Below are 24,200 nucleotides of genomic sequence, written 5' to 3' on the forward strand. Positions count from 1 at the left end.
TCTGTGTACTTACCAGTCTTATCATGGTGCTTTTTCTTGTGGCAAGGTTTTATTTCCGCCAGTCCAATCGGTGTCTTAAAATGCTTATCCTTGTGACCTTTCACCTGGTGAGATACGAGTACATTTATACACACAAAGGAAATATTTATATTTTTTTAAAATGTCATTATGATTTTTGTTCAACCTATAAATATTTGTAAAGCCACTCACTATGCATTGCTGTGTAGCATTGTGGGTAACGTGTCTTCATAATTCTTACGTACCACATATAAGTATTGAAAATGCTCAGGAAATTGTGTAATACTGAAGCTGAAGGAATCGTATAAAATAATATGTGATTTAAAAAGCATCGTGTAATTAAAATATTATTTTTAATAATTAAGAGATTAGGTCTGAGCATTTACAGAAAATATAAAAATGACACATACAACACTGAAACGTATTTTTTATAATTTGAAAGTGGATTTGTAGAGACCTCCTATGACTGACCACATCGATGTGCTTGCTCATGCCTCACTCAGTACAGAATTTCTATTTCCCCCATGATACTCTCTTCTCCTCAAGCCTCATTTTGCTGACAACGCACCCCCCTAAAAGTACCTGATCTCCTCGAATCTCGGAAGCTAAGTATCGTTGAGCCTGGTCAATTCTCTCCCGCAGAAAGACAGACAAAGAGGAGGGCATAGTTCAAGATGAGCAGCAGGAGGAGAGAATGAAGAGCACCGGGCAGGAAAGGGACAATGAAAGGCCGGGCCAAGACGTCGCGGCTGACAGGGTGATGATGAGACGGGAAGAAAGAGAGGGGGGGGGAGAAGGGAGGCGCAGTGTCCGGTTTCACGGGCGGGCAGCAGCAGCAGAGCGGTGCCCGCACACAAGTCACGTGACCTACGGGGTGCCCGCACACACGTCATGTGACCTACGGGGTGCCCGCACACACGTCATGTGACCTACGGGGTGCCCGCACACACGTCATGTGACCTACGGAAGGCTTGAGCTGATGTGGTTGATATATTGCAACTGCTACAGCCCACGCCACAACATAATGGCAGTGCGTGTGCGCACATGCAAAGGAAGATCGCCTCGGTTCTATATAAAGCTCAGTGCTCGCCTGTCAATCTGCGGCAGGTGACAGGATGGTTACGCGATATCCGCGACCTTCCACCTGGAAGTCTACCTGTTGTTCCTTGACAGTCACCGCGTCGACAATACGCCTGATAAACAACTCGGCTTATTCTATATTTGTTTCAAATAGAAGTTGAGTAATTTATATCGCCGTTAGCCATGGTGATATAAATCCACTGCCAGATGATCGCCTACGATGCAGGCACCGTTTTACAAAGTGGCCTTATTGCTCTTTAACGGCCACTGCTGGTCATGCTCACAAGTAGAAAAGTTTTTATATACTCACATAAACATCTTCATACTTTGTATTTGTTCGCCCGGGGTTTCTGAAATTCCCACTGCCTCTGTCCATCTGCCCGAACAACATGAACGGCTGCACCGCAGTCAATCAATCGGCAGGTCACGTGTGGTGGGGTAGAATTTGGGCACTCTCACGTTTTACAACAAGTCTCGCCTGCGTGGCAGTGCAGGCCAATGTAGCTGCGTCTGAAGGAAGCTCTCAGGAGCTCTCCTGAGTTGAGGTTCTTCTACCAGCAGTGGCATGAGCAAGCAATTGCAGGGCCGCGCCCTTGGCTTTTTTCTCTTATTATTTAATTGTCACTGGCGGTCCCTTTCCCTTGGCGTGATTTGTACGTGTCTCACGGTTCAACGGGCCCCTTCTCGGGAGAATATCAAGGGATTTTTTTTTAAAGCTGTGCACGGGGTGGGTGGGGAGGGTGGCGTGACGGCCACGCAAGCCGGACTTGGGGTTACAAATTGGGACAACATAAGCTGACGTGTGTCACCCCCCCCCACAACTCACGTTCAGATTCTTCCTGACCAAGTTTGGAGGGGGCCCCCGATTCGGTGAGTAACGACGCATTGATTCATCGATTAAAATAGATGCGTAAGCTCATGGCGCAAGAATCCGCGTATCAAATTTCGCGTATTTAGAATGGATTATAACTGACCAGGACAGTGATATTTAGAAATTTACTTATTTTCAATGAAAAAACGTGGTGTGTATTTGTGCCATTCCTTCACATAAAGTCCTGGTCACAAAAGCAAACTTTGTCGGGAATAATAATCGCCATTTTCTATACTTTTGAGGCATAAGAAATTCGAAAAGAACACTTACTACCCAGGAACAAAAAAATCATGTTACCACCGATTCGTCGACGCGAACCCCCGCGGCCACTCGAGGCACTGCACGACGCCCCCGAGTCGTAGAAATGAGGAGCGATTTCAGTATTTGCAATTTGGGCCCGTGGTGGTGCCCATTGGTGAGCGCGCGATCCATGGCCACAGCTAGCATCAGTGGCGAGTCATCTATAGACGGGTCCTGCCTTCGCTCCCCCTCCCCTACCCCCACCATGCGTCACCCCACACCGAGCAGCATGGTGAAGTATGGTCAAATAACCTCCACGACCTACACGGCACGGGTAGTCCTTTCATCCAGTCGTGGATTGACAACGGATCTGTAATTATTATAATTATTACATACCATTATGTACAACGTATTCCCTGTGCTGCTACATTTAGGCTACTTTGGGAAAACTTCAAATTAAGATTAAAACTAAGACTGTACAAATGATGAATCGTGAATTATAAACAATACAAACAAGACGGTAACAATTACACGCAAATTAGTTCATCCTTGAATGGAACCGCTATGCTGAATTGTGATCATTATCCAATCGCCGGGAGAGGAGGGGGTGGCGTAAGAATTTACTTGGCGCGGTGACTTGTTGCCGAGGCTCTCGGTTCGAATCTGGCAGGCGGCCCTGGTTATAACCGTGGGCGTATTCGCCATGAAGCACACACACCGCCTGCTTCGCAGTAGGCGTTTGAGATCTTTTGACATCAGTCGAAATTAATTGAGCCATTTGTGTTCCGGCGCCATGGCCGGAACGTATTGACGGTACACCGGTGATACGAGGTATATATATAAAAAGGAAATTTTATCAATCATTCTTTATTTTCCCGCGATTCACAAACCCCGGTCAGAAAATCTTGTGGAGTGCGTCAAAATCAGTTCTCGTGATGTCGAAGCAGTCGGAAGACGAATGTTAGGAGCGGCTAAACACGAAGCTTCACAGCCTGTTGCTGTAAAGCAGCACACAGCCTGATGACCATTGGCTGCTTCGTGTTACAAAGGCAGATTTGACTCCTCGTGCGCTAGACTTGGTCGGATGGTTCCTCGATTCAACGAACCCAAATCAACGATCAATATTGACCTCAGCAGACTGAATAAACTTTCGAATCGCGTCAAACCTGGGGACAGGGTCAATTAAAGACCGATAAACAGATTTGCAGATTAAAATTTAAATTTTAGACTGTTTTATATGGACTGGTGTGTTATGCTGTACCGGTGTACGGCCAATACGTCCATTTATCAAGTAAAAAAAACCTACCTACTAATTGCTCAATTGGTATTGCACACAGTAATCATCGCCCCCCCCCCCCTACTGGCAAAAACAAACCATCATCATCATTATTACTGCATGATGAGGTCCAAATGGGCACCGACTTTACTGTGGGAAGGAAGCGGCAGGAAAAGTTGGCTGACGACGTAGAGCCCCATGTGTCACAGCCCCATCTGCCCCTTGACAGCTGATGGAGTGCACGGTGGTCACCAGTGATGGAAAACAGCAGCGGCCCTGCTGCGCTATTGTGCTTAATTGCATCCGGGAGGATCCTCGCTATAACACTTTATGGAGTGGCGTTTGTGGTCCATTTGCCAAGTGGAAACCTCAGTGCGGAGCCTGCTAAATTGGGTGGACACTCCATCTTTGGTCCGGAAACTCCCTGGATGGGCTCGTGAATACACGAAGCTCTGGGCTGCCTGCTCTTATGTCACTCATTATTATGGAATTTCACACCACAATGGGTTTACCCAAAGGATTGTATAACAAACACTTCCCTTAGAGCCCGTCAACCCTGACACATGAACTGATAGCACGAATAATTGAACAAATGTCAAACAACAGGACACCTCTTGAAAATATAAATAGATCCCTGAGGCCTGGTGCAGGCTTTCTCGGGTAACGTGCTTTAATCATTATCATTGTAAACGTAATTGCCTGCTCATCAGTGAGGCGGTACCCATCTCCATTTACATCCCTGAGCCAGTGGTGGAAATTTAATTTAATTAGACCTTCCTATAGCAGGGACGAGACTCTCTGTAGGACAACCACTATTGACTTATCGACCCCAGAAAGACGATGAGTCAACCACCAACAAGGCTTTGAACTCGCAACCTATTTCCCATCACGAGCCACTTATGCTCACGCAGAGCCATTTATAAAGAAAACAAACAATCGATCCTAACCATCAACATTTTCATGATAAAGTTTTTGGGTTAGAACGCGTAAATCTAAATGTGTTGTACACCCACCAGCTAAATAGTTAAGTTGTCGCGTGAGCAGAACATGTCAATGCATTACTACATCAGCGAAAGCCTACGTGTTAAATAAACGTCGTTATTCCATAAGTTGAAAGCAAACCGTCGTGGCAAAATTTGAGAGCGGCCATTGAATGCCATGGCCAAAAAAGAAAGCGCACAACAACAGTGATTCCAAACGGCCCATTGTCCACTGACAGGGCTGATGAGACGAGGCAGATGCCAGGCTATTTTCTGTCCAAGTGCATCAAAGTTTATCAGGCAAACGCATCGCATGACAGGCCCTCAACGGACATGCGCATGCCGGTGGCCCTTAAAACAAAGGCGGGCAATTCTATTTTTCTTGCTGTGTGCAGCCCATCCCGTAGGCAAGTCTGGGAGTCCTGTGGTTTACTTAAGGATAAAAACTAAATCTTTATAAGTCTTGGCAATTCATCGCTAGATGAAAGCCTCCATAAGATGCCGGCCGCCTCCCATGATTCTGAGATGTAACGATCCAGCTAGCACACAAACCGATTTCATCACTCTATCTCCTCTCGAACGTGTACCATTCAAAGTACTGTACAGTACTGTATGGTCGAGCGCCCACAAAAAAAATGGGGAATAATGAATAAATGTTGCACTTGTTTAAATACAGCAATGGTATAACGCTCGTGGCATGTATTGGCTGATTGGCTCACAAGTGACGACATCACATGTATCCCTCTAATTAAGACCGAAGCAGGAGGATTTCTCCACAACTTTGGCTGTCCGTCTGATGATGCTAGTTGTAATTACTGGCGAAACGTCGTACTCGATTTGTAAATGTTGCAGATTGTAATCTCTAACACACCGGTGTGCTGAACTAGTAACGAATTGGCATGTTTTGTTTATGTGACAACACTTACTGATTGGCTGTCGGGTGGTGGCAGGTTTCACAACACATTTATATTTACGCTCTCTAACTCCCCCCAAAAACTTTATTATGGATGTATTTACTGCACTGCCACAGTTGTGTGGCCCCCCTAGGTGGATTGCCTGGTTTATAATGTCCAGCCGTGACTGCTCATGTCTGGCTTTACATCCAGGTGAGATCCAACGGAGGTGTGCAGCCTCTTCTGCAAGCAATGCCAAATTTGGTCATAAATGAGGGTTTCCTCAATTATATATCACGCATTCATCAATTATGTATAATTAATCAATAATTAATTGCCTAAAATGCTTGACGATATAGAGGACAACAGACCTTGTGCAATAGTTTGAAGCACCAGCTCACCACTTGACTGCCTTCCATCTTGGCTGCGGTTCCTCAGCGATTTTGAGATGCGATGTGCACGAATAATAACATTTTATGAAACTAAATATTGCATATTCTTTCCTAAGATGACCCATGCTTACTTCATTGGAACAATTTACAATCCACTTTTGCTCATCTAGCCACAGATGGCCACACAATGAACATTATGATTAACTTTTGTTGTCCACTTAATCTACCAACCCCCAACAAGATCCTGCTCTTTGGACAATGATATTTGGAGGGTCTTTTTCTTTCACACGGCGGCTGATGTAGATGCAGTACAACAACTACATGGTCACATTCAGATGGTAAAGCCAGATAACCGCGCCAGAAGTAGCTGGGTGTATCGCTGTGATGTCTCCTTCGTATTTGTGGATGGGACATTGCGTCGTTATATGTTGCATGGTCTGTTCTGGATGACCACAGTCGCACAATATTATCGTTTTTTATTACATTGTTATTTTTATATTTTTTGGAGTAGAATATGGCAGCCTTCACGTGGCCCACTCTGTTAAGAGATAAATCGCGACAAATTCCATCAATTCCGTGACCGAACATCGATCATCGATCTCCCGGTCTCCAGATCAAAAACACATTTGGTGAGATATCAAGTTTTATTTTTCCAGGACAACCTTCAATCATGATATTGGACTTTTTTTATGATCCATCGACAGCTGCATAACTGTAATGCCTAGTATTTGAGCGATGGATTTGCCACAATAAACCAGCAGCCTTGCTAAAATTACATTGCATGAGGCAGCACGCACTTTGGAAATGCCCTCCAGCATTACTGGGTAGCAGTGGGGATTGAAATCCTTGTACCCAGGAAATGTGCTGGCTCAGAGTCAACAATGCAGACCACTAGACTATCACTGCACCGTGGCATGCTCCCATCTTGAGGCTCAAGGTTAGCCAATGGAACCCCCGCCCCAACACCACATCATCACCCCTGACAAAGTACTGGGAGCATCGTAACGACACGCAAGAAGCCACGAGCTTCTCGGCCAAGTCTGTCGACAGTTTCGTGTTACGTCAGTACCCAAGCAGTCACCGTTGAGAGTTTCACCGACAGCTGAGTGCCATTTAGCATCAGCGGCCAATTGCACTACAACGGAGACTTATTTATACCTATTGTACGTGCGCACATGTAACAGCCCTCTTGCCAATCCACTGCTGGATGAGTCCCTTCGCACGCCACGTGGGTCGTGGGGGTTATACGACCGTGCTTCGCTACGCCGGTCAGTACGGTTGTGTGCGGAAGCGGGGGAGCATAGACAGTGGGAGAGTAGTACAACAGTGGATTTGGTTTCTCTGCCTTCTGCTTCCCACAACGTAGCTCCACAGCAGGAGGAGTCGCAGCAGCCTATAACACCGCGTTATGCATGGTGGCTACCAGTCCAAGCACCAGCCAATGTACATAAATAGATTGGATAGTGCTCGGATGGATAAACACCCATCCATAGCAAAGAAGTTATAGGCTCCTGCTGAGGGACCACGTGGTGGGTAGAACGAGGTAGAACAAAAATGGTGAAAGTTTATAGATACAGAATCGAAGAAAACATTGTAAAACAATGAAAGATCAGAAATTGTAAACAGTGATAGGTACAACTGAAGATTAATTGAAAAAAATTTTTGATCTGAATGGGGTTTCTTCTGGTTATAATAAAAGTAAAAATACATAATGAAAGTACAGAATAAAAGTTTTGTCTTTGTCTGATTAATTCCAGTGCTGGTGTGGATTTCTATAATCAGGATATATACTGCATATAACAGTACATGTAGAATTCCAATATCAGGTATCTCATGATAGGAATACAATTATGAGTAGTCTTATTGCTGGTACATTCAGATACCACACTTCAGCACCTCACGGCCATGAGGAGGTGATTGTGTTAATCGTTCATGACCAATGGTCAAAAATAAAGAATAATTGTTTTACAAACATTTGTCCATCCACTGCTGGAGTAAGGCCTCTCCATGCCATGTCAGCTGTGGCCGTTGTTTGACCATACTTCTTCATCGTGCAGCTCAGCGTGGGCTTTGATGGTGGGAAGCTCAGGACTGGTTCTGATATGTATTGCCACTGATGTTAGACGTGGCCGGGAATCAACCCGCTTGGTTCATAGCGCAGTGCACTATCACCACTTTGTCAACGCTCCACCTGTTCCGAAATAAGTTACATTTAAGAGGCATAATTTTGTCTGACATGGCATTACTTATTTACAAAAACTAACATTTTGCCGATATTTTCAATTGTATTTATTCCCAATTTTGTGGTAACACAATGGTACTTTTAAAAAAAACTTTTCCATCTTCCAGAAAATGTCGAGAATGGACATGAATCTCGCACATGGCAGTGCGGCACTCACGCCCTGTAGCACACAGCACGGACCAGAGTGTCCTTGTGGGAACCAAATCGTCCTTGCCCACGGCTTTGCGATTGTGCCCCTCTGTGGCTCCCTCCGCGCCAACATCTCTGTCCATGGCCGCCCTTCTCGGCATAGCGTGTCATAACACGAGCGTGGAATGCTGATGGATGGATGGCATATGTTACAATGTTGTGCTTAGGGAGCTGTTACACAACACCGAGTTGGAACGTCTGATGGAGCTTCTTTGGGAAATATACCTCTGTATAAGTCATATAGCCACTCGCCGAAGGTTTAATGCCACCGGACGAACGAGCCCCTTGTTACGTAAGGCTTCGTGAGAATGAGAGCGAAATTAAAATGCGACGACGAATTAGCGCGCGACGACACACGAGCGCCCACTTTTAAAAATAGCCACCGCGTGAGAATATTTTGAGATTATAACATTCTTCATTAGAGAACAAATGCAGCGGGAGTTGTGTGTCATTTGTGAGAGAGGGGGGGGGGGAATTCCGTATATGCATCGACGCATCATTGTTAATTCTATCCTTTGCTCTGTACTCAAAAGATAAACTTTCATGCGGGAAATTGAATATGTAGAGAGAGAAGCGCCACCCATAAAGTTTGATTTTCGTGCCTCTGCCTAGACCCACACTCACATAATCTACCTTGACATCTTGCTTGGCTCTGGAATTCGATATCCCGTCTTCGTCTTCGCCCCTTTCCGCCACGCTCCCATGCCGAGACGGCGCGCGTCCCTTCAGAACGAACTCCACGAGGCGCGAGTTCTTGAACGTCTCTCCGAGAAAGGAGATGACCCCCTGCAGGCCGGACATCATCCTCTCGAGTCCCTCGATCTTGCGGCCCTGCTTCTCGCTGCTCTGCTTCATGGAGGTCATCATGCCGCTCATCTCCGCGTAGAGCTCCTGGATCCTCCGCTGGCTTTCTGCGTCGACGCTCTTGCGCCTGACCTGACTCACGCCGCCCCTGACCACCTCCTCCTGGTTCACCTTGATCGCCTCCACGTCCTTGCCCAGGTCCGTGATCTCCTGAGACATCTCGTCCAACTTCTCGAAGACCTTGTGCTGCATTTCGAGCAATGCGTCGACCTTGAGCGTGAGCAGGTCCAGCTTGATGTCCACGGTGCTCACGCTGTCGATGGAGCTCTTGCGGGAGAGCACCGGCAGCTTGCGTACGATGCCGAGACCGCCGGCCGGCCCTTGACGCCGACAGGCGTTGGCGTCGAACACCTTGGCCATGTGGTTCACCAGCGTGGCGTCGATTCTGCCGACCTCCCCCATGCTGCCCCACGCTGCCCCCGCGCTGCCCCCGCGCTGCCCTGCGCTGTTCCGGAGGAGCGAGGGCACCGACTCACAAATCGCCTCCTAACTTTTGTCAACGAGAGGTGACACAAGTTAAGAGAGGTGACACAAGTTAAATTGAACAAGAGGCAAACGGCCTCGCGGTTGATTTGGCGCGTGGGAAAAGGAAAACAAAGACGCAGGTGGAAAGGCTTCGGCGATTTTCATTCAAAACCTTTGGCACGAAGAGCACGAACGAGGGTGTCGATCCGTGCGCAGCTGTCGTCGTCTCGTCGAAGCGGAGCGCGGCTTGTGGCGAGCGCACGGAGCCCCGCTGGGAGCCGCCCGCCTTGTGGCGCTCCGGGGCCGCTCGCCGCAGCTCTTGGACCCGCGCGTTGCCCCCCCCCCCTCACTGGGGGAAGGGGGGGGGGCACGGTGGTCAATCCCCCCCCACCACTAGCACCGATGGCGATGATGAATGAGAGGCAAGGGGCTTTGCTGCCCCCCCTGCGCCCTGCTGCGTCACGCATCTCGGCAGAGTCGGGGGGGCGGGATTCCTGCCGCGCCCGTGGTGGTGGTGCCAGGCAGGTGAAGTGGAGTCACGGCTCAGGTGACGTCTGTGTTCAACTCAGCGCAGGACTCACGTCCCACTCGATTTAGAACTCGAATCACTTTTGCGGCGGCGGAGTGGGAGCGCGATTATCAGGGCAGAGTGCTACGAACACGTCAACCTGAATTCGATTCAGCCGGCCACGACTAACATCATCAGCGATCGATATCTAAACTGGTTCTAAGCCCTCTACCCTTCACTAGCTTGCACTGACCAGCAGGGTGAAGTATGGTCAAACAACGCCCATGACTGAAATATTGGGAGGCCGTGTTTTGACAATGTACTCAAGTTTGTGATTGATGGGTAAACCCCATCGACAGGAAAACCTTCTGCATGTCCATATTTTACACAGTTTGGAATTTCGCTCGACACCAGCACCTAGCAGCACTGACATTACACGAGCACATGTCTCCTTGTAAATATGGAAACAGAAGTAGCTGCCAAAGAGGACTCACTCGCGCGTCACCTTCACGTCAACGAGCTGCAACCGCTCACTTTTGAATACACAAACTAATTTGCGTTGCTATGGAGCATTATGGGTAATGGCAAATATAAGCAGAACTCCATTTTATCTTCCCCCATTAATGTAAAACTATTTATATTTTTGCCTATCAGTCGACTGGATTTTGAGAGCAATGTGTAAAAGCGGCGTTTGTTTAAGCAAGCCAACTCTGGACTGGTTTTGATCTCCGCGGTTTGCGTACTTAAACAAATGTTGCTTGATCAAATGTTGGTGTGGAAAGCCATAGATTGAGAGACAAAACAACGTACAGTACTGTAAATTTGTTGATGTACAGACACAGAATGGAGTGTTTTCTGGTACTGACATTGTAAGTGTACGTAGTTTAAATACATGCCGCAGGGCAAATGTGGGCAGAGAAAGGTAGGGAAAACTTCCAAATGTATCCGAGTGGGATAGAACTCAGCCAGCGCGAGTGAGGGCCTCTTGTAACCGACTATCTCAGCCCAATCGATCAAGACCGACGTAATACGCTCATTCAATTGTCATGTTGGTTAAGCTTCATCTCGCTCAGCTCTACGATTACAAAGTGCATTTAAAAAGCATCTCAATATAGCTGCATCTCGAGACAGTTTATCACGGGAGAGAGGAGGAGGTGGATATAATGGTTTAAATTCATCACTATTTTTTTTAAGATGAGGCAATCAGTCACTGGCAGAAGCGACGAGGAAGGGCATGCGTGGTCCTGGGCTTGGACAGGGGACAGAGGGAGTCAGCAGCACATTTGGCAGAGAATTTCAGATGATGGCTCTGCATAAACCGAGGCTCTAAACAGAGTAGTATAGAGCCATCATGTGGCCTTTCTACTGCGTGGGGTTCACACTTGCGGACGATGCTGAGACTGCCGGCCGGCCCTTGACGCTGAACACCTTGGCCATGTGATTCACCAAGGTGGCGTCTGTTCTGCCAACCTCCCCACGCTGCCCGGTGCTGCCCCACGCTGCCCACGCTGCCCACGCTGCCCCAAGCTGCCCGCGCTGTGCTTGAAGGTTTTCGTGGTTGAGCCGCGTCGCTCTCCGGGGTGGTTCCAGGTTGTCCGGCGCGTTGCCTCGGCACGATGTCCGAAGTTTCGCTCCAGGTGCTGCGAGATTTTGCTCGCAAACCGAATGGCTTGCGATGAGAGAGTCCCCTTGAGCATTGGAGACGCTTCTGTCGGCTGTACTTCTGTGGCGCCTCTTCAAGGTTTATTTCGCATCCTCACGAGTCGCTTTTGTTTAGGAGAGAACATCACCGTGATGCGTGGCCCCATGGCTCGTGAATTGCTCTCCACAGTGCCATTGGCACATACTTGGCAATCATGATCAAGCAATTGCATTATATATGAACATCATTGACGTTGATTAATCCACTGCTGGATGAAGGCCTCCCAATTCGATCACCATCCCTCTTACTGTGTAAGCTGAACTCATTGCTCTGTCTCCGTGCTGCTTGTCGTTTTGGGTACGTTCCCTCCTTTGCCTGTCGTTCCATAACCAGTCTCACCCATCGGCCAGCATGCCTACCAACCACGTGCTCTTATCAAGCTTGCTGACCTTCCTTAGCAGTGAACGTGCGGTAAGTTCCCGGTGGTGGACCTCGGTATCAGCCCGTCAGTATACACCAGGATGGGCATTGACAGCATTACACGGGCAGCAGCACATACGTTTCCTCGGCAATTCCACTGGCATCACGATCCCTGCCTTCCTGCCGGAATGGCGTTCCAGGCTCCACGCAGCCCGATCACCCCACAATGCCACAAGACTGCTGATCCCCAGGATAATTTAACAATTTTACCTTTGCGTTGACATGATGCTTTGAATGCCTCGACATCTCAAAGGGTATATCCTCAAATGTCTTCCTCACGCTTGGAAGGGAACCCCCCCGCCGCAGCCATCCCTGTGATTCGGCAGCGTCCTGCACTAGTCTGCCAGCAGGGGTAGTAATCGTGATGCTCTCACGAGGAATCTCGTTTGATTCTCAGAACGTAGTTGGCAGGAATCGTGGACATCACCCAGGTCAAGTGCATGCCATCGATCTGATCCTGGGAAAGGGATATTAATATTAAATACTCGGCGGGTGGCGGTGGCGACGCACGCCTCTAACCCAGCACTGTGGAGGCAGCGAGGGTTTGTGGATGGCACGAATGTTGCGAAACTTCCTTGCTGTGGACATCGAGGGGCCATATCCTGGCTCGCCAGGAGAAGGCGCTACAGCAGAGGGCGACTAATGTCATCCATCCCGTCTCGATGGGATAGCGCGGTGCCTCCTCGCTCGCGTGGGCTGCCTCCGAGTGCTCAAGTTTCCTACTACACGTTAGAAACACTCATGAATTGGCTGAAAACTATATATATATTAATATAAAGATAACTGCCTGGCTGCCTTCCAGCTTGTCTGTGGTTCCTCGGTGATCGTGAGATGCAATTTGCAGGGACGATGCTACAAATATCACACTAAACAGTATACGGCTGCCCTTTGCAGAGACTGAAAAGGCATTTAAATCAGTGGAAATTGTTGTAGTCGACCTAGAACTCACAAACGACCACCTTTTCAGGTGACTGTACACTGCACGCACCACACTTATTCATATCACAAGCTGAGAGCAATCGACATTTCACTGCCCAACGCGCAGATACTCCACCAGTAATCGTGGTGTTAACTGGCTCGCCTGCTATACAGGAGGTCATGGGTTCTATCGCAACCCTGACGCCTGCTGCTGTATGTTCGGAGTTTACATGTTCTCCAACGTGGTCGCGTGGATTTTTATCCGGGTCCCTCCGGTTTTTATCTCCACATTTAGAATCAACATTTGGCTGCTATAAATTTCCACATGATAAGCGACTTCATTGAGATATCATTTGTGGACAGGTCACTTATGAAAAAGAGCTATATAGCTCAGTGGGCATTACCTGGTGAAGTAAAAATTGTTTAGTTTTAAATAGTTGAGTCACCATTGACTTCAACACAGTTCTTGATTTGGTGACAAAAACCTGGTTACTTTCAACAAAGCAATTACGGTATCATATGAGGCTGAAAGTTCCAATTTCCTCCCATCATATTTAACAATGATATTTGTATCCATAGTAAAACCATGCATCTCCTTGGCACAATGATTAAAAGTTTGAAGCAACAAACAAAACACGTGCAAGAATCACTCACCGTTTGTGCCTTATGCCAAAACAATACCCAACAGCAGTTGCTGATATGATGGAATAGCTTTTTATCATCATTTACGGATTTGACAACAATCTCATCCCATCTGTCACGAAATGCCTACACGACTTATCTGGCGAAGGAGGAATCCAAAAAGCGTGGTTTTCTTCTCCTGCCAGAGCATTCTTTAACTCCAAACAATAATTGCTGCGATTACTCCTGTACAAGACACACATTCGGTCAATATTGAAACACCGTTGTCATGTCCTGTAGTGGAGCATCAAGTCTCTACATCGCAATACGAGACTGGATTCAAGGTACAGCAGTCGGGTTGATTGATGACCCAGCACTCACTGACTCACTCCGCTCACTCGCTCACAGCAGTCAGCCATCTCTCGATCACTCATCGTTCACTACTGCCGTGGTTACCGTTCACGTGCACTTCACTCAACGATTCCTCCACCCATGTTGATGACTTGGTCTACAAGGCTGACTGCTTTCAACCACCACCATACCGCAGGTCACACCACGTCTCTTTATGCGTCTTCCCACGCAATGCTTCATTTGAAATTCCCTCCACTCGTCTCTTTACCCGAGCTCTAATGACCTTGCTCAATTCAAGAAACATGTGAACCCATATTTCTTGCGGGCCACTTTGCATTTGAAAAAGGCCTTCATAAAAACGATGTATACATTATAACTACTAGCTATCACTATGGAACCACTGCATTGAGTTTTCATGAGGAAAATATTTTCCCAAAAAATTGGGTGACAGAAAAAAAGGTATGAACTTAAATGGTGAAAGTATTAGTCAATTTAGGTTATGCTGGTGACATGGTCATTATAACAACCAATAAAAATAAACCAAGGGAAACGATAGAACAACCTAACATATATATTGAATACCTACCTTTAAATAAAAAAAAGTAGTACGACTCAAAAGAACTGTACTGAAACGTTTGAGTGTGAGTTAGCTAACAGGTCACATTTCAAAGCAATGCTTTCGTCACCAGGCCACGATGATCCGTGAATTAAATAGTTCCTGCGGTGCCACGTTACGGCCCCTGCCACTCGAACAAATACATTCCTCGCGATGGCCAGCGGATTAATGGCATACGACTAATTAGAAACACGACGATTAAAAGTATCGTTGGAGGTGATTGCCCTTTAGCGGCTGCGCATTGCGATGGTCATAATGGAGTGGAAGCGAAGTGTGCGCTGAGTTAGACGGCGCGTCCTGTCAACGGCGCGCTCAGCCTGGTGCCCCGAGGAATGGGAGACACGCAGCAGCGGCTTGCCACTCTCGCAAGGCCCTCTCACACCGTCTCCAGGCTGACACTTATTTATTCAAGCGAGTGTCACGTAAATACATAAATGCGGGGGGGGGGGGGGTAACTGCACTACATCCATTCTCGATCCACCAAACGATGAAGGCCTCCCACACCATGTAGGTCATAGGGCGTTGTTGTTGTGGGTGGTGGTGGTAGTGGTGTTTTAATTTAAACCATACTTCAGAACGCTGGTTAAGCTCGGGTTGGTAGAGGCAGGACCAGTTCGGATATCACTTGCCACTGAAGTTGACCAGGGCCAGGGATCCAACTCAAGGCTCCATGTTCAGAGAGCAGTGCGCTCACCACTACGCCACTGCTTCGTTTCTTATTTAATAAAAAAAACTGTAACTTTGATAAATGGATGAAAAAAATATCCTTCCAATAAAACGCATCCTGCTCACAAACAGAAAAGTAAGTATGTGAACGTCCTTCATATATTGTCAAATAAATGCGTGTAGGGCGCAGCGAATCGGTTTTAAGTATAAATTATCCATATCAGAAGTACCTAATGCCAGTAGTTGCCGTTATGTTCTGGGGTATGGTAGAATGTCTAACATCTAAAATACGTGATTGAAATAAGTTGGGCTTTTTCTCGTAATTATCGATGGAAAGAAATCCAGTGTGAGGTGTTGTGACGAGACTAGTGTGTGGTGGTAACAAGAGCTGCACAACGTGTGAAGAGGGAACCCTTAAAAGAGTTGAACTGAGCTTCACTGTCGTCCATGTATTTAAGGCACTGCAACATGTAATGCTTTGTATCGTATAATTTAATCCGAGCACTGATGTTGTAAAACATTTATGTTGAAATATAAAACTACTCATGTGACTGGGCATAATATTCACGGATTATTTTAGTAGGCAACTCTCGCGACTGAAGAAGAGTAACACATCCACTGTCTAGAATTAAAATGATACTTTTAAATATTCCGTTTTTATACACCATGAAAATAAATAGAAATGTTGAATCTATTGGCCTATTGGCTTAACGGGCCAATAAAGTCCAGCAGCATTTGTTTGAAGCAAACAAATTCTCGTACAGCAATAAAAACAAATAATAAAATAATAAAAATAAAACATAATACAATAATAGAATACATTTATTATTTCCCTTCTACGTGACTTTACCGAAAGAACCAAGAAGATGAATCCCTGCAGTTACGAAAGCTTTAAATCGAAAAACAAAAACAAACTCCATCAGCTGGGAACGGGGTGGACCGACAATTACATTTAGAGTCATATCGCTGACGAGGGCGGGAGCCAACTGATATGCCCACTCACACTGGTGCCCTACGTACACTGTGTGTCACTTGGAGAGTGCTACCCAGCAGGGGTCCGTACAGGACAATCATGAACCATGTGCTGCCACCCTCCGCCGTGTCAGGTTGCGTGCAGCGGTAGCCCGGGAGACGTCACGCAAAGTGGGCAAACCACGGCAGCTGTGTCACAAGGCGCCGCGCTTCGTCTGCACGCGTCCCAGGCCGACAGGGACAGGGGAATCTCTCTCTCTCTCTCTCTTAGCTCTGTCTCTCTCCCTTGAGAGTGAGAGAGAGACAGAGCTAGCCCCTGTGTGTATGTATGTTGAACTTCTTTCGCGCCGTACATAGCCAACCGTGCTAATTGGAGGTGCAGGGGGGGTGGGACAACACACTAAACACAAAAAGCAGTTCTAAAGAAGTGAGTTGTCAATTTATAACCCTTGAACTCAACCAATGCTCACCCTGCCAGTGACAACAATAAACGCCCTGCTTTGTACCCAGCACGTATCAAGCTGAAGGACGTCAGGACAGACAGTTGAACGGTCGGACAGAGGGGCGGACCGACAGGATGGTCGTATATATTTAAATATTTATATTCTGTGGAATGTGAAGTTTGGTCATATTACGGGCCGCTGCCCACATTGTTGGAGGGCCCTCATTCAACCATGCGTCGACGAAAATGTATGTAGATTTACACAAAGTATCGTTTCAAAAAAATCTCACAAACTTACCACAGCAGTGCTCTGAAAATGGCAATTTTCCAACATCAGCCGATTCCATCTTATGTTGGTTATTCGGCAGGGTTAATGACAATTACACCGAGTGCTTATTCTTTTTTAAACTCGTGCCAGCGCAACGCAGCAGCTCAACGGTTGCTGTTGATGACGATGATGACGAACGCACCGCTGACAATCAATGCACACGTGTGCCTTCACTTTTCTGCCATTTTCCCCAAAATTGTTGTGAGCAAGGAAGCAATTCCGTTTACTGTATTTGTTTTTCTTTGCTGGAAAATACCCAGTGGCTCTGGAGGGATCCCTCTCCGATGCTTTTCCTCTGCTTGTCCCGAGAGCTTCTGTGGAACACTATCACGATCGGAATCAGTATTTATACTGGAGGAATCCGATGAGCTATAAAGCTCTCTTTCACAGATTTCAAGTAGTTCCTCGAGCGGCTCCCAGCACGGTGAACGAAACGTCGGACATCGTGCCGGACAAACACGCGGTACGAACCAGAAAACGCATTAGGGAGCCGTGCAGCGACAACCCGCGAAAGCCTACGCAGTAGTTGAGCTCAGGGGGAATGTTCGCGCATGAGCTTGTGCTCCGGTTAGGTGAGCGTAGAGGTGACAGGGCCCAGCTAGCTGCTGGAATGGCTCAGGAGCTCAAGTCTGGGAGCATTGGGGCTCTCTATTTTTGCACAGGCTTTGACGCAGGTCTTGTCAACACCTCTGGCGAGAGCCAGATGATTTTCCACGGTGACGCAGGGAACATTTCGCACATCCTGGTTACAGAGTGTCGCCCGCGGCCTAACGGCATACTTTCCTACCGATTCGCTATATATACACACGGCAATCATTTTGAAAACATTGGCAAGAGAATAACGTATGTTTTGGTCATTCTGATCTGGCCAGGTTGGAGGTAAACGATGCAGGGGCCAAGGTAGGCCTCGTCATACTGACACAGAATGCAGGAATAATAAAACGGTATGCTGACATGTCAATCTACTGTTTGATGAAGGCCTCTCTGAGTCATAAGGGTTGTTTGAGAATAACTCATTCATGTAATTTACAATATTAGCCATTGTATACTCCACAAATCGAAATGGAAAACTGATAATCCAAACTAATGGTTAAATAAGATTATTAATGATGTGCAGTTTCTTGGTTCTTTCGGTAAAGTCACGTAGAAGGGAAATAATAAGATAATAAAAATAAAACATAATAAAATTCTCACGACGTTTCGGCCACAACGCAAGCAGCCGTCCTCAGGTGAAGAACAGAGCTGTCGGAAAGACAGCGTCCTAATGTTATGCACCTGAGGACGGCTGCTTGCGTTGTGGCCGAAACGTCGTGAGAATGATCTTATTATGTTTTATTTTTATGATTGTATTATTTCCCTTCTACGTGACTTTACTGAAAGAACCAAGAATATGAATCCCTGCAGTCACGAAAGCTTTAAATGAAAAATGATGTGCATCACAATTGTGAGTGCACTGATGGATGCATGTCGGCCTCCCCATTTAACGTTGGTCATGACGGTTGACCATACTTCACCACGCTGGTCACTGCGAGTTGGTAAAGGGGGCAACTTGAACTGGTTCGGATTTCGCTGACCACCAGAGGTGGCCATGGTCAGGAAACGAACTCAGGTCTCAGGTTTCACGTCACAGTGGCGTGAGTCAAGGCACCGCGGCGTTCTCCGTATGCAGTGGCGTACGTTGACATATTTAGCATTTAATAAAATGCAGACCTGACTGTCCACTCTGCTGTATGACCAACATACGTCGTCAGCCAATTAGTAAGTGCGAGAGGGGGGGGGGTTAATTAATGCATATAAATGACTATGGGTATCCATTGCCGGTTGGGTTATTCATATGGTGATGAACGAACATTGTGCATGCACATTGCCCTTGTACCTCCTGTCGTTGGCGTGTATTACAACAGCAGTGCCTGTTATTGTCCCCATTCACGACTGGTGACCTGGAGAGGCATCCATTTAAACAGACGTCGTCTTTCATGAATCAGCGTCGTCACAAGTGGCTGTGTTCTATCAGCAGCTGGATGACGACGGTCTCCCCCACAGGGTCCCGAGATACCACGACCCATCTCACTCCTGGGCAGGAGGAGCTGGTCGCATCACGACGCCGCCTCTGCGACGTTCATCCTCGTGGACACGTGCGGCCACTGTAGCGCCTATAGTGGCGGCAGTGCGTGCAGCACGCACGTGCACATCTACAATGTGGGCATCCTGTTCGTGCACGGACAGGCCAGTGCGTGTGTCGGTGGGAATAAGAAGCAATTGCAATCGACAATTTAATGCATTGTTACAAACCTAGCCATTGGGGGCTAATCTTACCTTCCTGCTTAGCCTTTTACTACGTGGGGCTATGTCGTCAGTCTAGGGCAGTACCTCTAGAGTTAAATGCAATGTTGTCCTGCACTTGTTTTACTCCAATGTCTATGCGTCCCGCTACCGCCCAACCCTGCACTGCCCGGCGTGGTGAAGTATGGTCAACCCCCAGACCACCCCTCGCCGTGACCTGCACGCGGCACCAGGAGATCCTCATCCAGCAGTAGATTGGCATAGAGGCCTACACACGTAGAACCTACATACAGCATTTCAGACGACGCTTGATTCATTGTTTGGTTTTCAAAGTCAACTCTGACCGCGTCCACAAGACGAGTCCTCGTATCTCTCTCCACCCTGAAGCCGCTGCTGTGTTTCGTGCACAATTTGAGTCAAGTTCACCAACCGCACTCACACATCCATGCGTGGTATCTCATGGCCATGTGCACCGCGAGTTAATCCACCGGTTCTCATCCTCCTTGGTACATATAATGATGCTAATAAGTTACACTTGGTAATTGACCTTTCACTCAGTGGTTGCAAAGCGCTGTAGAGCGCAAAAAAAACAGATTTTTTTTAATTATTAGTCGTGAAAACCGAAAGCACGCAGTCTCGTCATAAGAACACCCCACCAAAGAAAATGAAAACAAAAACCATGGCTAAAAAAATATAATATTAAGGAAGTGAAGAGATATTTTAGAATAGATGCAATGTCGGATTATCCTTGTAGCAAAAATAGCATATGCTATGGGCCCCGCACTTTCAAGGGCCCCTCGCTAAATGCTTTAAAGCTATCAATTCAGGTTCAGTGATTCTGCACTTGCTATATTACTATAGTACTGTACCGCCTTCGAGTTTTGCGAACGACTGGGTGTTTAAGGTGAGCGATTTGTCGTATTATCTGGTTGTATAGCAAATAAAAAATATACAATAAATTTACTATGCAAATGAAACATTTGTGTTTTAATATTTAAGTGTTTATTCTATTTAGGTCCCCTTTATAACATATGCTGCAGGCCCCGCACTAAATAGATGGTGTCTCAGAGGCGGGATTTGAATAGGCTGAGAGATCTCGGCACGGACCGAATATCTGGTGGAAGAGAATTCCACTGGCCGGGAGGGCGTGGGAGGTAATCCCGGATCACACGTCAAGCGGCGGTATGGAGGCCCCCCAGTCGACAGCACTGCCCCCCCCAAGTCTCCAGCCCAGCTTACGCAGGCCACTGTACACAGAGAGATCCCATGTCCAAGTAGGGTTGTATGTAAGTGTGTTGAACTTTTGTTCGCGCCGTATGTAGCCAACAGTGCTAATCGCAGGTGCACAAGGAGATCGCATGTCCAAACTCGGACGTGTTTGTCGGTCACCCTAGGTCTATGAAGAACAGTGTGCATGCAGTCTCAAGCGATAAAGTTCAACACATTCCTCGAGTCAACGTGGTGTGAGTGGTGCATGTGATTCATGTTGTGTATTCATGTATTTTGTTGCATACATGAATACACAACATGAAATGTATCCTGCACGGTATCCATGCCGTAGCCTGCACCCCCCCCCCCCACCCCCACCCACGGGGTAATGCACAGCTTAAGAAGCGTCGATGAATCGCTCCGTCTCCTGCTTTGTTGGGCATTTGCTTCCTCTCTCGTGGATGCTGAAAAGTGTAACGGTGCCAGATAAAGAGAATGTGCCTGCAAGGTCACACAACCACCACGACATGTCGAAGAAGCACACAGACAAAGCTACCACGTATCGCCATACAGGGTGTTGGGGCAAGTGCTGTTAGCGAGCACCTGTTAATGGCAGAACGACGCGCGAGGGGGTGGTGTGGCCAGCACCACACCTGCACAGATTTGCCTCCCCATTGCTGATGTGTATAGGCACCTCACCAGGTCATCATTTAAGGTTGAGTTGACCAAGAGGTGGCCCAGGGTAGTTTATGATACAAACTTGCCACTGATGTTATCCATGGCTGGGAATCAAACTCAGGTTACCGGCGTTGTAACGCAGTGTTTTCGCACACACACATACACAAAGACAAAGATCCCCCGTGAAAGCCTTAATCGACTGTAGGGGCAAGTGCTGTTAGCGAGCATCTATGAAGGCCGACAGGGCACACGAGGGGGTGGGTGGCCAGCACCACATCCTTTGTCTCCCCAGTGGCGATGTTTGCACATCGCACCAGGTACTCATTTGAGGCTGAGTCGACCTAGGGGAGGCCCATGACCGGTTCAGATAATCGTCACTGGTGTTGGCCGTGAGCAGGAATCGAACTCGGGTCGCCGGGTTAATAGCGCAGCGCGTTAACCGCTACACATACACACACTAATAATAGTCGGTATAACAGTTTCCAAAACAAAAACTCTACATATGTATTGTCAAGCGTAGCGATTTGCTATTTTAACTCCTTGCATGTTCCCTTCACCGATCACAAGACGGCTGTTTCCATCGCTGCGCGGATATCCACACGCAGCGAAGCCGATAACTAGAATCACAATGTAAAATATGCAGTATTTGAATTCGCCACCGCGCTGATATTTTTACACGGAAGGATCAATGACACGCCGCCTGGCACGATGCCGTCTTGCGCCAGTGGCCCCACTGGACGCTCGGCTGCCACTCGCGTCCTGCCGCAAGCCCAGCGCGCTGCTCGGCTGCACGCTGAGAAGCCTGCCCTCTGGCGCGGGCTTGGACACGCACGCTTTGATTTAGAGTGGAGCCCGCATCGGCATTGTTGGCTTTTTGAGTGGGGTGGGCAGTGCGGGCCTCAACAATGCACGGGAGAAATGCAGGCGTTCCTCTTGCGTTATATTCGGCAAACGTATCAATTCCACTTGGCTTAAGAACCGCCTTGTTACCCTGATGGGTTGTGTGATTTGTGTGCCGTACAGCGAAGCACCACGCATATGTGCTAACAAATTCGGTTTCAGAAAGCCCGCCACTCCGTTTAGAGTTCCGAACGCAAATTAATAAGAACATGTATTATTGTTATCATACATACAATCGTGAGCATTTTCACGCCCATAATTTTGCGACCGATATCACGATTCATAATTGATTTTTGCGTAAGATTGTGTGAGCAACAAGTGCATCGTTCACGCATCCTCCACCCAGCGCAGCCAATTAATAAAGTCCTCATTTGAGCAACAGTGCCAGTGTATTACTGCCTCGGCACGTAGGCATGTATGTTGAACTTAAATTTCGACTTATTTCCAACCGTGCTAATCGGTGTATTGGGGAGCAATCCGCTATCCAATTGTTAAATGTTGCGGATCGCTCTCCAACATTTGGCACAAATGTTGACGTGACAACTTTATTCACTGGCTGCGCTGAGCGGAGGAAGACGTGCGACACACATTTCACTCACGTGATCTGACCTACAAATCAATTACGTCGTTTTAAATGATGATTATTTTCTGAGAAAGGCGATGAGCATAGAAGCACCAGGGCGGAGACAGAGAGGACATCCTGGAAAGAGGTCGTTTGCAGTGGTGAACCGGGATACGAATGACTTAGAAGTGGGCACATATGTGCCACTGAACTCAGACAGCTTTTCACTCGGTTTAGAGTTCCATAAGCAAAGGAATGAGTAAATGAGATACCGTAGCGGGAAGTGACCTGGATAACAATTTTCTAGAATAACGACGGTTTCGAAAGAGGTCATGAAGATGTCAGCACCAGATGGGAGACAGAAAGGCGGGACTGTAAAGAGGTGGTTTGAAGTGGTGTCTATTTACAGCCACATACGTCAAGTGAGTATATCCCGTGATAACGGCGACATTCCTCTTAACTGAGGTCCTCACAGTCATGGCTGTCCCATTTGATCCGTGGAAAATCCTGTCACCTCCGTATTGATTCCTCCATTTTTTCTGTCGTTTTCCACAGATAATTGCAGTCAGCCAGAAATGAGAATTAATTAATTCAGCCTCTCATAATCCGATGTTTCGGCAGTCATGAGTCACCCGGACATTGTTTTCTGAAAGCGTTACATCATCGCTACTATCTGCATCTCCTCCGAGATAAGAGGCGTACACACTGAAGTGGTGGAAATTTCATCCTAGGATCTGCATCTTATCCAGGGATAACCACGGCGGATAACGGAAGGAATTTCCACGGATAAATACGCATGACGAGTTCCTCCAATAGCGACTCCAACATCTCCAATATCTAACATGTTCAGTGTCGTTAAACACGAAGGCTTTCTCGACCAATATCATGAATGTCATTACCGTGGCATGGCCGAGTGGTGGCACGCGTGGCCGCCTGTTGCAGAGATTCGTAGTCAAAGTCCGGAGGCTGCCCTGCCAGGTGGATTCACCATGCAAGTGCGCGCTGTCTGCGTCACAGTGGACGTTACAGATCCCGCGATAACGCCATTCGAAATAAAGTTAGGCCACGTGTGCCGGCTTCGTGGTCCAAATAAGCGTCGGATAATTGAATCAGTTCCTCGCAAAATTAACCGAATTGGAAAGCCACCACAGAGCACTGTCGCGACCTCCTGGCAGACTCATGCCCACCCGCTTGGCTTGTGCTGCATTCACATTGAGTCGCACAGGGACACCCCTGCCGCACGGCACGTCAAGATGTAGGTGGGGGCTGTATAAATGTCAAGTGACTAAAGATTTACTTTTTGTTCATTTGACGCTTTAACTTAAAAAAGTACTCAGAACGTTCCATCCAGCTGTCGGATAGCAGCTGGACACAGCAGCTCAAGCAAAAGGAACGTTCGTAAATTACACTGTAAACAAATAACTATTGGAAAGAAAATATTAAGTATTAACACCTGTTTGATGCCATTAGCAAAAAAAAATGCAGCTCACTGTATGCGTATGCCCAACCAAGCC

The 24,200-nt window shown here is 47.4% G+C and overlaps 2 protein-coding genes across 2 annotated transcripts in view; both read right to left on the bottom strand.

The window, feature by feature from the left end:
* Positions 1-24,200, bottom strand: part of LOC144727790 (uncharacterized) — a 54,296-nt gene that overhangs the window by 17,083 nt on the left and 13,013 nt on the right. The window contains exon 2 of the mRNA XM_078606901.1: positions 14-104. Within this exon, the coding sequence (XP_078463027.1) occupies positions 14-104 (91 nt within the window). The remainder of the gene's footprint in view (positions 1-13; positions 105-24,200) is intronic.
* LOC144727782 (uncharacterized) lies at positions 7,930-11,455 on the bottom strand. The gene is made up of 4 exons (XM_078606895.1): positions 11,401-11,455; positions 9,683-9,828; positions 8,815-9,531; positions 7,930-7,941 (listed from the first exon to the last, which is right to left on the bottom strand). Exons 1-4 carry the CDS (start codon positions 11,453-11,455, stop codon positions 7,930-7,932), a joined length of 930 nt encoding a protein of 309 aa, XP_078463021.1.

Source organism: Lampetra planeri, chromosome 26, assembly GCF_965212315.1.
Source record: "Lampetra planeri chromosome 26, kcLamPlan1.2.h2, whole genome shotgun sequence".
NCBI lineage: Eukaryota > Metazoa > Chordata > Hyperoartia > Petromyzontiformes > Petromyzontidae > Lampetra > Lampetra planeri.